General features: G+C 36.4%; 2 protein-coding genes, 1 pseudogene and 2 gene segments (V, D, J or C); 2 read left to right on the plus strand and 3 right to left on the minus strand.

The window, feature by feature from the left end:
• Positions 1 to 318, plus strand: part of LOC130547449 (immunoglobulin lambda-like polypeptide 1) — a 5,598-nt gene extending 5,280 nt beyond the window's left edge. The window contains exon 4 of the mRNA XM_057323412.1: positions 93 to 318. Coding sequence (XP_057179395.1) covers positions 93 to 318 — 226 coding nt within the window. The remainder of the gene's footprint in view (positions 1 to 92) is intronic.
• A 407-nt stretch (positions 319 to 725) lies between these two features.
• On the minus strand, positions 726 to 1,433 carry LOC130546740 (Ig kappa chain V region 3381-like; annotated as a pseudogene).
• A 439-nt stretch (positions 1,434 to 1,872) lies between these two features.
• On the minus strand, positions 1,873 to 2,626 carry LOC130546745 (immunoglobulin kappa variable 4-1-like). The segment is given in 2 exon segments: positions 1,873 to 2,351; positions 2,530 to 2,626. Coding segments are annotated over 2 exon segments (357 nt in total).
• Positions 2,627 to 5,334: 2,708 nt separating this feature from the next.
• On the plus strand, positions 5,335 to 7,473 carry LOC130547450 (Ig lambda chain C region-like). The segment is given in 3 exon segments: positions 5,335 to 5,346; positions 5,461 to 5,512; positions 7,042 to 7,473. Coding segments are annotated over 3 exon segments (378 nt in total).
• Positions 7,474 to 7,709: 236 nt separating this feature from the next.
• On the minus strand, positions 7,710 to 12,640 carry LOC130546727 (proteoglycan 4-like). The gene is made up of 5 exons (XM_057322148.1): positions 12,454 to 12,640; positions 10,447 to 11,146; positions 10,170 to 10,265; positions 9,358 to 10,061; positions 7,710 to 8,948 (listed from the first exon to the last, which is right to left on the minus strand). Exons 4-5 carry the CDS (start codon positions 9,374 to 9,376, stop codon positions 8,167 to 8,169), a joined length of 801 nt encoding a protein of 266 aa, XP_057178131.1. The 5' UTR covers positions 9,377 to 10,061; positions 10,170 to 10,265; positions 10,447 to 11,146; positions 12,454 to 12,640; the 3' UTR covers positions 7,710 to 8,166.
• Positions 12,641 to 13,396: the final 756 nt, after the last annotated feature.

Raw genomic sequence — 13,396 nt, forward strand, 5'->3', positions numbered from 1 at the left:
TCAGGTGTAACTCGTCCTACAGTTACGGTCCTGCCAGCGTCCAGTGAAGAGATTTCCAGTAAGCAGACAGCAACACTGATGTGTGTGGTCAGCAAGGGCTTCCCTTCAGACTGGAGCTTGAGCTGGAAGGTGGATGGGAACAGCAGGTCTCAGGAGAACAGCGCTGGACTCCTGCAGAAGGACAGTCTGTACAGCTGGAGCAGCAGTCTGACTCTCTCTGAACACGACTGGATCAAGAGCGTCTCAGTGAGCTGTGAGGCCACACGAGGAGACCAGACAGTCACTGGACAAGTGAAGACAGATCAGTGTTCTCAATAGATCCTCTGTCTTCTGCTCTCTTCATCTCATTCATGTCTCACAACAGTGGCTTTCTATTCATATGTGCTTCATTCATTCAGTGATGAGTTTATTTTGCTAATATTCAATAAAAGAAAAATAACAAACTTGAATATGTGTTGGTTCATTTGGGTCAAACTCAGGGCTTTAAGTTTATAAATAAACTTGACTCAGTGAACCATGAACACTTGCAGATAAATGATGCAAAAGGTGATCCATCTTATGCTTGTGGTGTGACAGAGACATGAAACTCATGAGTGTGTGAGAACATCTGCTGTGTTGTGAGAGGAACAGAATCTCTCATCCTGATGATGCAAATCTGAGTTTCAGTTTCATTGTTTCTCACTTTGTTCTCTGGAATGAAGCAGTTCAGTTTCCAGTTTCCAGTTTCCACTGACAGTTAACACACTGAATTATTTATTTTGTCTTGTCAGTTGTCTTTGGCTGCTGACTGGGACTTTAAGACACTGAGGCAATAATCTGTATCTGTATATGTATCATGTAAAGCATGATAAAAAATGTTAGAATTGCTGTGCTGCTTTATGTTTAGCCTGTGTGTGCAGCAGCAGAATCAGTCAAGTGTATCAGTGTCAGTCTGACTAATGGAGGTTTTTGTACGACTCTTTATCACTGTGTGAACACATCTCTACTGTTGATATAGTGTACACTCTGACAGTAATAATGTCCTGCATCTTCAGTCTTGACTCCACTGATGCTCAGAGTGAAATCTGTGTTTGATCCACTGCCACTGAATCGAGATGAGTTCCAGACTGAAGGGTGCTGACCCGATATATCAGGAGTTTAGGAGCTTCTCCAGGTTTCTGTAAGTACCAGGACACACAGGGTGGGCTACAGGCTGGAGGTGAACTGAATCTACAGTTCAGAGTAACAGATTCATCTGCAGCAGTTTTCACTGAAGGACTTTGAGTTACTGTGATCTGTGATTTACACCCTGAAAAATAAATAAGAAGATTAAAATATGACATACAGTTAATAGAAAAAAGAAATAAATTAAATGCATTAAACATTCTACCTTGTAAAGAGAATAAAAGTGTCCAGATGAAGCTGATGATGAAGGTCATTGTTGATGTTTTGTGTGTTTGTGTTCAGTTGTGAAGTGTTAAACTCACAGCTCTATAAACACTCTCAGGGCTCTGAAGCATCCGCTCACTATGCAAACACACTCGACAAGGATTTAAATATTTATCTCACACATCATAACACAAGTTTATATTTTATGTATGTTTGTAAATGTTTATGTTCATTTGTATGTATTTTTGTACTGATATTTTATTATTTGTGGATTCTTGTTTTAAAATATTTAGATTAATTCTAGACTTGTCGCAGATCATTCAATCATACAGATGCTCAGCATCATGTGTTATTATCTTTAATGACACAATATCAAGAATCATTTCTGAATGTGGACACACAGTTTCATATCATCACAAAAACATTGTAATTTTTTTAATAAACAAAGTCAAAGCTGACAAGCTTTTAATACTTTTCATTCGTCAAACATTAAAATCCCACATACAAAGGTTTTTATTAAAAAATATGAAAAATAGATTTTCGTCTGATGGCGACGGTGAAGTGTTGAAGGTGAAATGTTAGTGTTAAAACTGTTTATTTATAATATTGACAGAGACTATAGTATGTCTGTAGTTCCTCTTTGACTGAAGGAGGTTTTTGGACGGCTCTGTATCACTGTGTGAGTGGAAACTCATAATGCTGTTGACAGTAATAATCTCCTGCATCTTCAGTCTGAACATTTCTGATATTCAGCATGAAGTTTGTGTTTGATCTTCCATCAGTAAATCTCTCAGACACTCCAGACACTCGGCTACCAACACTAGAGAAAAGGAGTTTGGGTGTTTGTCCAGGTTTTTGATGATACCAGGCTAAACTGGATGAAAAAGCTGAACTGCTGGATCTACAGTTGAGAGTGACGCTCTCTCCTACTGACACCATCTGAACGGTGGGACTCTGAGTGAGAATAATCTCACCAAAACAACCTGTCACAACACAACCATCAGTCAGTGTTAGTCAAACATTCATTTAGAGACACAATCACATGCAGTGATCTGAATCAGACAAATGTAGTTTTGTAAAAATCTTTTTTCAAAAAAGATTTTCATTTTGTTTCAGTTTGACTGTCATGAATTGACAGATTATTTTGTGTTTTAATCTCACCTGTAAATAAAAGCGTTAGAGAGCAGATGAGAGTTTGTGCCGTCATATTTCCAGTGAATGAGTGAGAAGTGAAGGAGCAGTGATGTTGCTTTAATGATTGACTGACAGTGTGATGTTGTGATGAGATCAGACGTGAGACACACAAATTCAAATCTGTTTCCTGTTTCACTGTCAGTTACAGGACAAACATTTAGAATGATGATCAACTCTAAAAAAGGTTCAATAAATACATTATTTATGTCATTGTCATAGTTTATGGTGTGTTTTCAGTGAATCACAGTTTTGTGTTTTGATTCTCATCTAGCTGTCAGTCATTTATATTTGCTGGTTTGTTGATCATCTACAAACAAGCAGCAAGCAAAAATCTGTTTACTTGATGGATCAGTTAAAAGCGAAAATGATTCATTATCTCTGAATTTGGACAAACAACACGTATAATGTATTAGTTATATAAGATACATTTTCTCCAGCAGTGTGTGTGCGTGTGTGCAGCTGCAGTATCAGTTACTCTGAGGGGTTTTTGTATGACTCTTTTTTACTGTGTGAATATTCTTGTGTCACCAGGCCAGTGAAAACTCTGACAGTAATAATCTCATGCATCTTCAATATGAACTCCACTGATGCTCAGAGTGAAATCTGTGTTTGATCCACTGTTTTATATCCAAACACTATTGATCCACTCCAATATTGTTATTCCTTCTATTTCACTTCAAATACCTTGTGTCTCCAGGCCAGTAATCCTGCACAAAATCTTCTCAGATTACTATTACTACGATTTCACTAAATTAGTGAGTTCTATGAAGATTTCTTCCAGTCCTCTAGATGTCATACCACTTCTCTGTTTAAAAATGTTATTGACATGATTGGTCCTTGTGTGCTATCCATAATTAATAATTCATTAACTTCTGGTCGAGGTCCATTGTATTTTAAACGGGCTGTTGTTCAACATATTTTAAAGAAAACAAACCTGGATCCTTCTTTACCCCAAAAGTTTAGACCTATTTCTAAGTTACCTTTTATTGCTAAGGTTCTGGAAAAGCGGTTGTAAATCAACTCACAGCTGTTTTAGATGCTCAAAATGTGTTCGATAAATTTCAATCTGGTTTTCGTCGTGTGCACTCTCCTGAAACTGCTCTTCTTTAAGTCATAAACGATTTGTGAATGCAAGGTGATGCAGGAGAATGCTTTGTTCTGGTTTTTTTGGATCTTACGGCTGCTTTTGATACAGTTGATCATTTTATATTAGTTGAGAGACTTAGACAGGAGGGTGGAATCTTTGGAACAGCTCTAGATTGCTTTTTTCATACTTATCTGATAGGTCTTTTTCAGGAAGAGTTCAAAAGAATGCCTCATCAATAGCGCCTCCGTCCTGTGGTGTTCCGTTTTGGCTCCATTGTTCTTTGCCCTTTATTTGCTCCCCCTGGGGCAACTGATAAGTCATTTCGAAGGTATTCGTTTCCACTGCTATGCAGACAATATACAATTTTAAGCCCCATGAAATTACAAAATTGTCCACTCTTTTAAACTGTATTAATTTTATTAAAGTTTGGATGGCAAACAATTACCTGCAGTTAAATTCTGAAAAAACAGAAGTACTTATCTCAGCCCCAACTGGTGTTTTCCCTTAAGTGATCTGGAATTTAGGTGTTCATATGGGACAAGCTTTCAGCCTTGATCAACATGTGAATTATTTGGTTCAAAATTGTTTTTATCAATTGAGAAACATCGCGAAATTGAGGCCAGTTGTGACCCCTGCGGAGATGGAAATGATTATACATGCTTTTATTTCCTCCCGCCTTGGTTATTGCAACTCTCTTTTTACCTATCTTAATAATTCATCCCTGAAAAACTTACAAGCGGGTCAAACTGCTGCTGCCAAACATAAGTCATCAAAGAGATCTCATGTAACACCAATTTTAATTTCCTTACATTGGCTTCCTGTTAAATTTAGAATTCAATTAAAAATTCTGGTGATGGTGATGGTGTTCAGACCACTGCATGGTCAAGCCCCCGTATACATAAAAGAGATGTTGCAACCAAATAACTACAACAGGAATCTGAGATCTTCAAATCAGATCCTGCTAGTTGTTCCACATTCTAGATTGAAGACAAGAGGTGATTGTGACAATGAAGTAGTTGCACCTAAACTGTGGAATGCTCTTCCATTGAATTTAAGATCTGTGGACATTTTTAAAAGGCAGCTGAAAACTTACTTGTTTAAACTTGCTTTTATCTAAACTTTTTTTTACCCCTGTTCTATTTTTGGTTTTATTTTCATTTTATAATTTTTTGATGTAAAGCACTTTGTGACACTGCTCTATAGAAATAATTATTGCTTACTTACTTACTATGCAAACACATCATGACAACGCTCTTAAATATAGCAGATACGACTTACAGAGCAGTAAAATGTGAATGAGAGTGGAAAGAACATACATTATATACTCTAACCATTATATATAATTTGTGTTAAAGTTGAGATATTTCTTTCTTTGATGTGTTCATGTTTTTTATTTATCCATTTTCTCATCACATTTTAAATGTAATTAATTTCTTGGCCCTTCCTGAACAGGACACAGATATCAGATCTACTAATAAAAATAATTGAGGTTTATATAGTCTAGTGATTTTGTATTGTGTCTCTTGCTAAATGTTGATTGATTTTAAACTTTAAAGACAGGCAGAAATTCAATTATGTTTGTTTGCTGTTCTGCTCTCTCAGTATTTACTCACATCTGACATGATCACAAGACAAACATAAATTACAACAAACATTGACTTTTTACATTTTGTTATTTTTCTATAATGTCTTTTAGTGTAAATAACCAGTAAAATAAATAAGACTGTATTATGTATGAATTTCTGCTGTGTTTGTTTGATGAGTGAGAGTTAGTGAAGCGCTCAGAGGTTTTTGTACAGCTGCTCTATTAGTTTCTATCACTGTGGTACACGTTTGGCGGTGGCACCAGACTGGATATTGGCAGTGAGTACAAAATTATATCAAAATGTTCTTGCAGCATGCTTTTTAATATACATTCATACTAAGTATCATTCATCTTGTTATCTTGTTTGATTTATTTATTTTTTATTCGCAGTTGGAGCACATTGAATATTTGATTAGAAATTGCTTTAGTTTGACTGCTTGCTGTTGTGCTGTAAATGCGACGTTTGAAGTGCAAGGATATAGGACACAATTTTTAATATATTATAATGTTTTAAACCTCCACATCTCGATTTTAAAAAAATATCACGCAGTATTAAATCCTACAAATTTTAGGAAAAAAGTCTAAACACATTTCATATTTATTTTGACTTTCCCCCACCATGCGATAAAGGACGAATGAGATTTGCTCTCATCCGGGTATCTGAATTCTGCACTCGTTCATGTTTGTCACGCTGCGGAGTCGCTTTATGTTTTTTTTTTTGCTAAAATAAATCATCCTGCCTCGTTCATATTTGTTAACATTTTTTTGGATGTATTCTGTATTAAGTTCAAACATAAAACGTGATAGATAACTTGAAGATCAGATGTCTGTAGTTAAACAAGAAAAATGAAAACATCGCTCGGACGAACAAGCAGTCGGTAGAGACAGAAAGACAAATAACTTGTATTGCTTCATGTTGTAGTCTTGTCGCTTTGTAGATTTTGGCACGCTGCGATTTTGTGCGATTACAAACGTGACCCATATATTTTGGTCTTTTATTGTTTTTAACCAACAAAAATAATAACGCATAACTAAACACAGTGCATCTTGCTTTTCGCAGCCCGAGAGCACGGCGCAAGCGCAGTGCATTTGAATTCGGTGCAGAATTTACAAGCACTTGTGTGTTACTTTGTAATGGACTGAAACCATATTAAGCACATGTGACATTCTAATCACCACTGACATTTTTTATTTAAACAGACTTTTATTTTGATTCTTTAATGTAGGCCAATGTTTAGTATCTGTAAACTTCTACATTTGATCATATTGTGTGTTTTCTGGATATTATATCAATGCTAACCCCATGCTGTACTATTTGAACTACAGGAATCATATATTCATGCCAAAAGTGTTTTTATCACTAATAGGTTTGGATTATGTTAAAATTGGAAAACATATTTTTCATTTTAACTTTCTAAATCTTTATTTTTTGTGTTTATAGGCTACTTTCTAAATATGTTTTTGGCATGTTTGTATAACAATTACCACAAAAAAGATCAGTTTGTAATAAAGACCCATGGTTTCACCGGAGGTGCCATGATTTATCAGACATGCCACAGTTAAACAAAAATACTATGTAGAAACTCTGGTGAATGTAGAAATTATAGAGACGTTGTAAGAATTAAAAGCCTTAAAGTCTGAATCTTGTTTGATCTTGGTCTAAATTGAATCTTGGCATCCATTTAGTTTTGTCTTGTAATTAATTGATATTTAAAAATGTCAGATTAAACAGGAAAAACAATATTTATTAAACATGGCTGTTTATTTTTCATTGGGCAATTTTCGCCTTGTGTTCTCTGTATGTCAGGTGTAACTCGTCCTACAGTTACGGTCCTGCCAGCGTCCAGTGAAGAGATTTCCAGTAAGCAGACAGCAACACTGATGTGTGTGGTCAGCAAGGGCTTCCCTTCAGACTGGAGCTTGAGCTGGAAGGTGGATGGGAACAGCAGGTCTCAGGAGAACAGCGCTGGACTCCTGCAGAAGGACGGTCTGTACAGCTGGAGCAGCAGTCTGACTCTCTCTGAACACGACTGGATCAAGAGCGTCTCAGTGAGCTGTGAGGCCACACGAGGAGACCAGACAGTCACTGGACAAGTGAAGAGAGATCAGTGTTCTCAATAGATCCTCTGTCTTCTGCTCTTCTTCTCATTCATGTCTCACAACAGTCGCTTTCTATTCATATGTGCTTCATTCATTCACTGATGAGTTTCTTTTGCTAAAATTTAATAAAAGAGAAATAACATTGTATATTGTTTGTTCTTTTTGTTGAATATGTGTCAAGTTCAAAAGAGTCAATTGTTATCCCAGGGTTTCAATTCACATTTATAAAAATAAACTTCAGTCAATGAAGCATGAACACACCTGCAGATAAACGGACACAAGATCAAACCAGCAGGAAGCTCCTACCTATGATCTTCTTATGAATGTCATAAAATATAACCATTTTAAAATGAAAGAAACAAATGTGTAGAGTATATTGTAAGCATGTTATGTTTTATTGTGTTGATTGTATTAGAGAAATATCAAACATCTGCTCTGTGGTGAGAGGAACAGAATTTCTCATCCTGATGATGCAAAACTAAGTTTCACTCTCGGTTTTACTCAATGCAAATGTGATTTTCACACTGAACTGTAAAAAACTAATCCACTTCAACTTGGAAAAAACATCAAGAATATTTCCACAGTTCAATGGCTCTGATGGATTAATACTGTAAGATAATACGTTTGACATTTTTGTGGGCCCTAATAATCACTTTTTTAGGACAAATTTAGGGTGTATATCTTCAACAATTTCACACTTTACAGCTGTTGCTTATTCATTTTTTGTATAAGTAATAAATGTAGCAACTTAAATAAAAAATGAAGTGGTACCCATGTAGTTGATTATGAAATGTTCCATCACTAAGTAAAAAGATTAAAGCATCAGCACATATCAGGGAACATACAGTTTTTTGGCATTGAGCTTGGATTTCAGTTCCTTCACTAAGTCATGGTTGTGCTGTGATTCTGGTGCTGTGGGGGTTGTGGGCTCTGGCTTTGGTGGCATAATGGGCCTGTGCCTTGACTTAGGTGGTATACTAGTCCTAGAGGTGACAGTCCCAAACTTTGGTGCTATTGAGGTTCTGAGCTGTGACTCGTGTGCTGTTGAGGTCCTGAGCTGTGACTCGGGTACTGTGGAGGTTGTGGGCTCTGGCTTTGGTGGCATCATGGGCCAGTGCTTTGACTCAGGTGCTACATCGGTCTTAGAGGTGACAGTCCCAAACTTTGGTACTGTGGAGGTCCTGAGCTGTGAGTCTGGTGCTGTGGAGGTCTTGGGTCGTGACTCTGATGCTGTGGAGGTCCTGGGCCTTGACTTGGGTGTTGTGGGGGTCCCAGGCCATGATTCTGGTGGCAGTATGATGGTCCTACACTTTGACTCTGTTGCTTCTGTAACAGTCCCAAACGTTGGCTTTGATGCTGTGAAGCTATTCCTGTGGAAAACTGACTCTATGTTGGGCCGGGACTGTGACTCTGAATGAGTGATGGACTTTGCCCATGATTTTGGTACTGTTGAGGCCTGTATATTTAATGCTATTGAGGAGGGCCTAGGTTTTGGCTTTGGTGGTGTTGGGGGCCAGACCTGTGGCTTTGATGTTGCGGGTGTGTAGGCACTTGGCTGGAACGCCACTGAGGATGGCCTGGGTCGTGGCACTGTCTTGGACTTTAACTCTAGTACTGCAAAGGAAAGCACATGCTCTTTGGTGACTTTTATTCAGTCAAGCATTTATTGAAGCTGAGAACATTTAAAAAACATGAGTGAGAATGTTATGAATATTAAGCTGAAATAAAAACCATGAGGTAATCAAAGTGCTTTGTGTTTGCGTTGACCCAAATGGGCTCCTGCAGCGCATATATGTTGCTGCAAAGACAAGAAAATGCACCGATTCACTTTCATTTAAAAACATATTATTAAAAAGCTTTTTTACTATTTGTGCAAACTAGTGTTAGGGACAGGCTGTCTGTTCTGTGCTGTAAACCGCTCATACCAATCACAAAAGGTAACATTAGTACATTGATTTGTAATCTCCAGGACTTCTCCCATATATATTTTGTATGTCCCCATTAAAGAAATGTTCATGTTTACCTTTTAACAGTTTTCCCATATCGTCAACGGAGAAGAGTGAAGTCAAGTCAGATATTTCCACAGGTATGTCAGGACCCGAGAAAGACTGGAATCTCTACAGACACACAACATAAAGTACAACATATCCATCAAATAACTAAATGTACTTTTGGGGCTCAAAGAGCTGTAGATCATACGATCTTTTTTCTATAGTAACATCATCGTGATTACAAACATTTAACATTAATTCAACAACATCCAAGTTAGTGTTTGAATTATTCTGAGCAAAATTAAACACATAAATGAGTGCTAAATTCATATATGGCGACACGTAAATAACTTCAAATCTCATTGGTTCCTGCCTGTCATAAAAAAAATTATATGATAACTAAGCACGAGACACAGAACCAATGATATTTGAAGTTAAAATTATTGACGGAGGCATGCAAGGGAGTTCAAATCAGAGCATTTTAGAAAGAATGTCAAATAGCTATACATCTGGAATGACATGAGGATAATGATTCGAATGATTCCTTTAACTGAGAAATAAAATAGCTTGAAATGAAACATCACTTTTGTTTGTTTTCTGTCACCTGCAGGAACTGGATGTGATCATGTGTGTTCAAAAGCTCGTTCAGTTCAGCATCTCTTCTCTTCAGACCATCAATCTCTTTCTCCAGTTGCTCCGCACGTCTTTCAGCTAGACTCTCTGTCTGTGCAGATCACTGTTTTGACACAAATCACAATCCCATTTCACTTCTACCTTACAGTCTGTGAAAAACACTGAACTTCACTGAGATCAAAGATCTCTTCTTTATCAGCTGCCAACTCACCTTATGACTCTTCACATTGTCTCTTAGTTGCTGAAGATGTCCTTTTCTAAATATCATATAGTTCTGGAAGTTTCTCTGTGATATTTTCAACTGTTTCTGTTAACAAAATAATTTTGTTTTGTTTATTGATCCTGGGATCTTTTTGCCCTTTTCCCAGAAGAAATATCTGAGATGCAGATGAGATGACGTCCTTTTTTCTTAGGAACCATCTTTTATTTTATTTACATGAAATGTAACTTCATATTCAAACAAATGTGAAGGCATAATTGATTCATACCTGTTTCTCTGTCCTCTCTGCTACAGCTGGTACAGTATTGTGGTTTTTGTGCTCATCTCTTGTACAAACAGAACAAATAAGCTGCTGGTCGGTACGACAGAAGACGTCCAGCTGTTTGTTATGTTGACGACATATGTTCTCCTGAAGTCTAGTGGCATCAATCACCTCGTGTGCTTTACCCTAGTAAACCATTTTATGATGTTCAAAATGAGCATGACAGTAAGACTTCAAACACATCAGACAGGACTTGACGGCTTTATGTTTTCTTCCGATGCACATGTCACACACATCAGGATCGGGATCAGCGGCCTGGAGCTCAATCTGCTTCAGTGTCTCTATCATTTCAGACAAAATTATGTTTTTACCTAAATCAGGTCTGTGAGTGAAGACCCTTCTGCAGTGAGGGCAGCTGTAGACTCTCGTCCGATCCCAGCAGTCGTTAATACAGCTCATACAGTAATTGTGTCCACAGGGAACAGTTACGGGATCGTTCAATAGATCCAGACACACCTGACATGTCAACTGCTCCACAGAAATGCTGGCTTCTGCCATTTCGAGGCACAGATAAACAGAGATCCACACAAAAGCGTCTGTAAGGACACGTGTGTGAGACTCCAGTTAATGGAAGAAATTCCAGAGTCTGTTTTTGAGAACTGTGGGACTGCAAACATTCATTTCTTGCATCAAATCCATGACACGCCTTCAGATGCCGGCATTCGACCATACAAAAATAGTAACAAGTATTAAAAGTATTTAGTAACATTACAACATTAATGGTAGGCCTACTAATGACAAAGTAACATTAAAATATTTAAAGTATTTATTAACATTAAAAGAGTGCTGTTCCAAAAATGATTTTCGGGTTGATGTGGGAATTATCTTAAATCCGAGGTGTCTGTATACGAGCATTAATAGATCTGAATCAATTATCTCTGAATTGTGAGTCAGCAGAATCGTTTTGTGAGTCAGTATGACTCGTTCGGACAGCTCACTCAGGAAGGGAATTGTTTGTAAGAGCGATTATATCCAATGTTGTAATGTATCGAAGTAAAAATGCTTAAGTACAGTACTTAAGTATTTTTTGGTAGTACTTTACTTGAGTCTTTATATTTCTGCATACTTTTACTCCACTACATTTCCTGAACAAAATGTATACTTTTACTCTGATACATTTCCCCTGAGCATGTTCATTACTAAAAAATAACAGCATAGAAACAGAACGGAGATCCAGTCACCATGACAATGCTTAACTAATCATTGATTAAAGTTCAATGTGCAAGTGCAAAACGGTGCTCTCCGCAGTTCATTTCAACACAAGGTTTTAATGTGTTGCTGCTTTTAAAAATGAACAGCATTTTTTTCCAGTTTCAATGAATTATCAAATGACTGGGTTGTTACTGAAAGGGAAATGCAAGGAAAGAAATAAGGGCCAGACAGACTTGTTCTGATTTTGTTCCAAGTTGTTCTCTTAGAGGGATAATATTGGGGTGGGAGGGAACTATCCTTTTATAAAGTTAGAAGTTGTAAAGATGTGGTTTCTGAACGTGTATTTTGATGTTTAGCAATTTAGCAACATGTTGTTCCAGATAAAACACTGAGCTTGAGACAGAGCTTTTTCAAAGTTGTACATTTCTATGTAAGCACCATTTTTTATCTTTATGCTAAAAATATAAACACGTTTTCTTCAACTTTACTTTAAATACTTAAGTCGATTTAATATAAAAAGTACTTTTGATACTTAAGTACAATATTTATCTGTTACTTTAAGACTTTTACTCAAGTCACATTCTAAAAGGTTAAATTCACTTCTAGCAAAGTAATTTTCTGGCAAGATATTTGTACTTTTACTCAAGTATTGCGTTTAGGTACTTTATACATCACTGATTATATCACTCCAAGAACAATCAGTAAGATAACAATAACTGCTTATTTTAGATCGTATCTAACAAAAAAGCGCTAAACGGAGAGAATGTTTACACACAATACATCGAAACAAATTGTGCTTACCGTCATAGAGAAGCGAAGGAGAAGTTCAACACCTATAGTCAATATCAGGTAAATATGTTTAACAGCCCACAGTGTATCAAAACGCTCAATTTTTTTTACATTTACCTTAAATACCACAGTATCGATGTTGTGACATTACAGAAGCCTACGTGCAATGTAAAATGAAAGAGAAACTAATGTAGGCCTACGTGACGTGATGATTATATGAATGTTTTCAAGAGCTAAAAGGTCAAGGAATCATTTCCTGGTAATAAAGTGATAAGTGCTCTAGTCTTGTGATAGCTTTTAGGTTACAGTATTTACAAAAATCACCTGCAGTTAATTTAATCTCAGTTAAAAACTGACTTGTCCAACAATGTTTATTAACTTAATACTACCAGAACAAGAACCAGAACAGACTGTGACAATGAAAGTACAACGTTCTTTTAGTAATCAATTTTACTATGTTCTAACCATAAGCCACATGAGAATACAATGTTAGACAATAGTTGGCCACGCAGATACAATGAATGTTTTATTTATTTTATTTTATTAACATTTTCCATCTAGTCTTTAATCTCATTAAGTAATATTTTATGTTTATTTGGTGGCGTTATTTTCACCCAAAATTTTTTTACCATTAAAATGCTAATACACATCTTATGAATTTGCAATAACATTTCTTCCTTATTTCTATACTGTTACTTATGTCTGTTTGTTTTAAAATTTAGGCTTATTTTGTAAAAAGTTGCTTAACTGCAACATTGTAAAAGTGTGAAAAGGACTATAGAAATATACATTTAAATTGAAAAGAGATTTGAATTACTTTAATATACTGTAAATAGCAAAAACCACAAAAAAAGTTCACAGAATTTATTCCGCACCTGGGCAATTCTGCGAACATGTCAACCTTACCATGAAAAAATTTAGTTTTTACCAGCGGTTTTTACTATGGTAACAGCAC

This window comes from Triplophysa rosa, linkage group LG23, assembly GCF_024868665.1.
Source record: "Triplophysa rosa linkage group LG23, Trosa_1v2, whole genome shotgun sequence".
NCBI lineage: Eukaryota > Metazoa > Chordata > Actinopteri > Cypriniformes > Nemacheilidae > Triplophysa > Triplophysa rosa.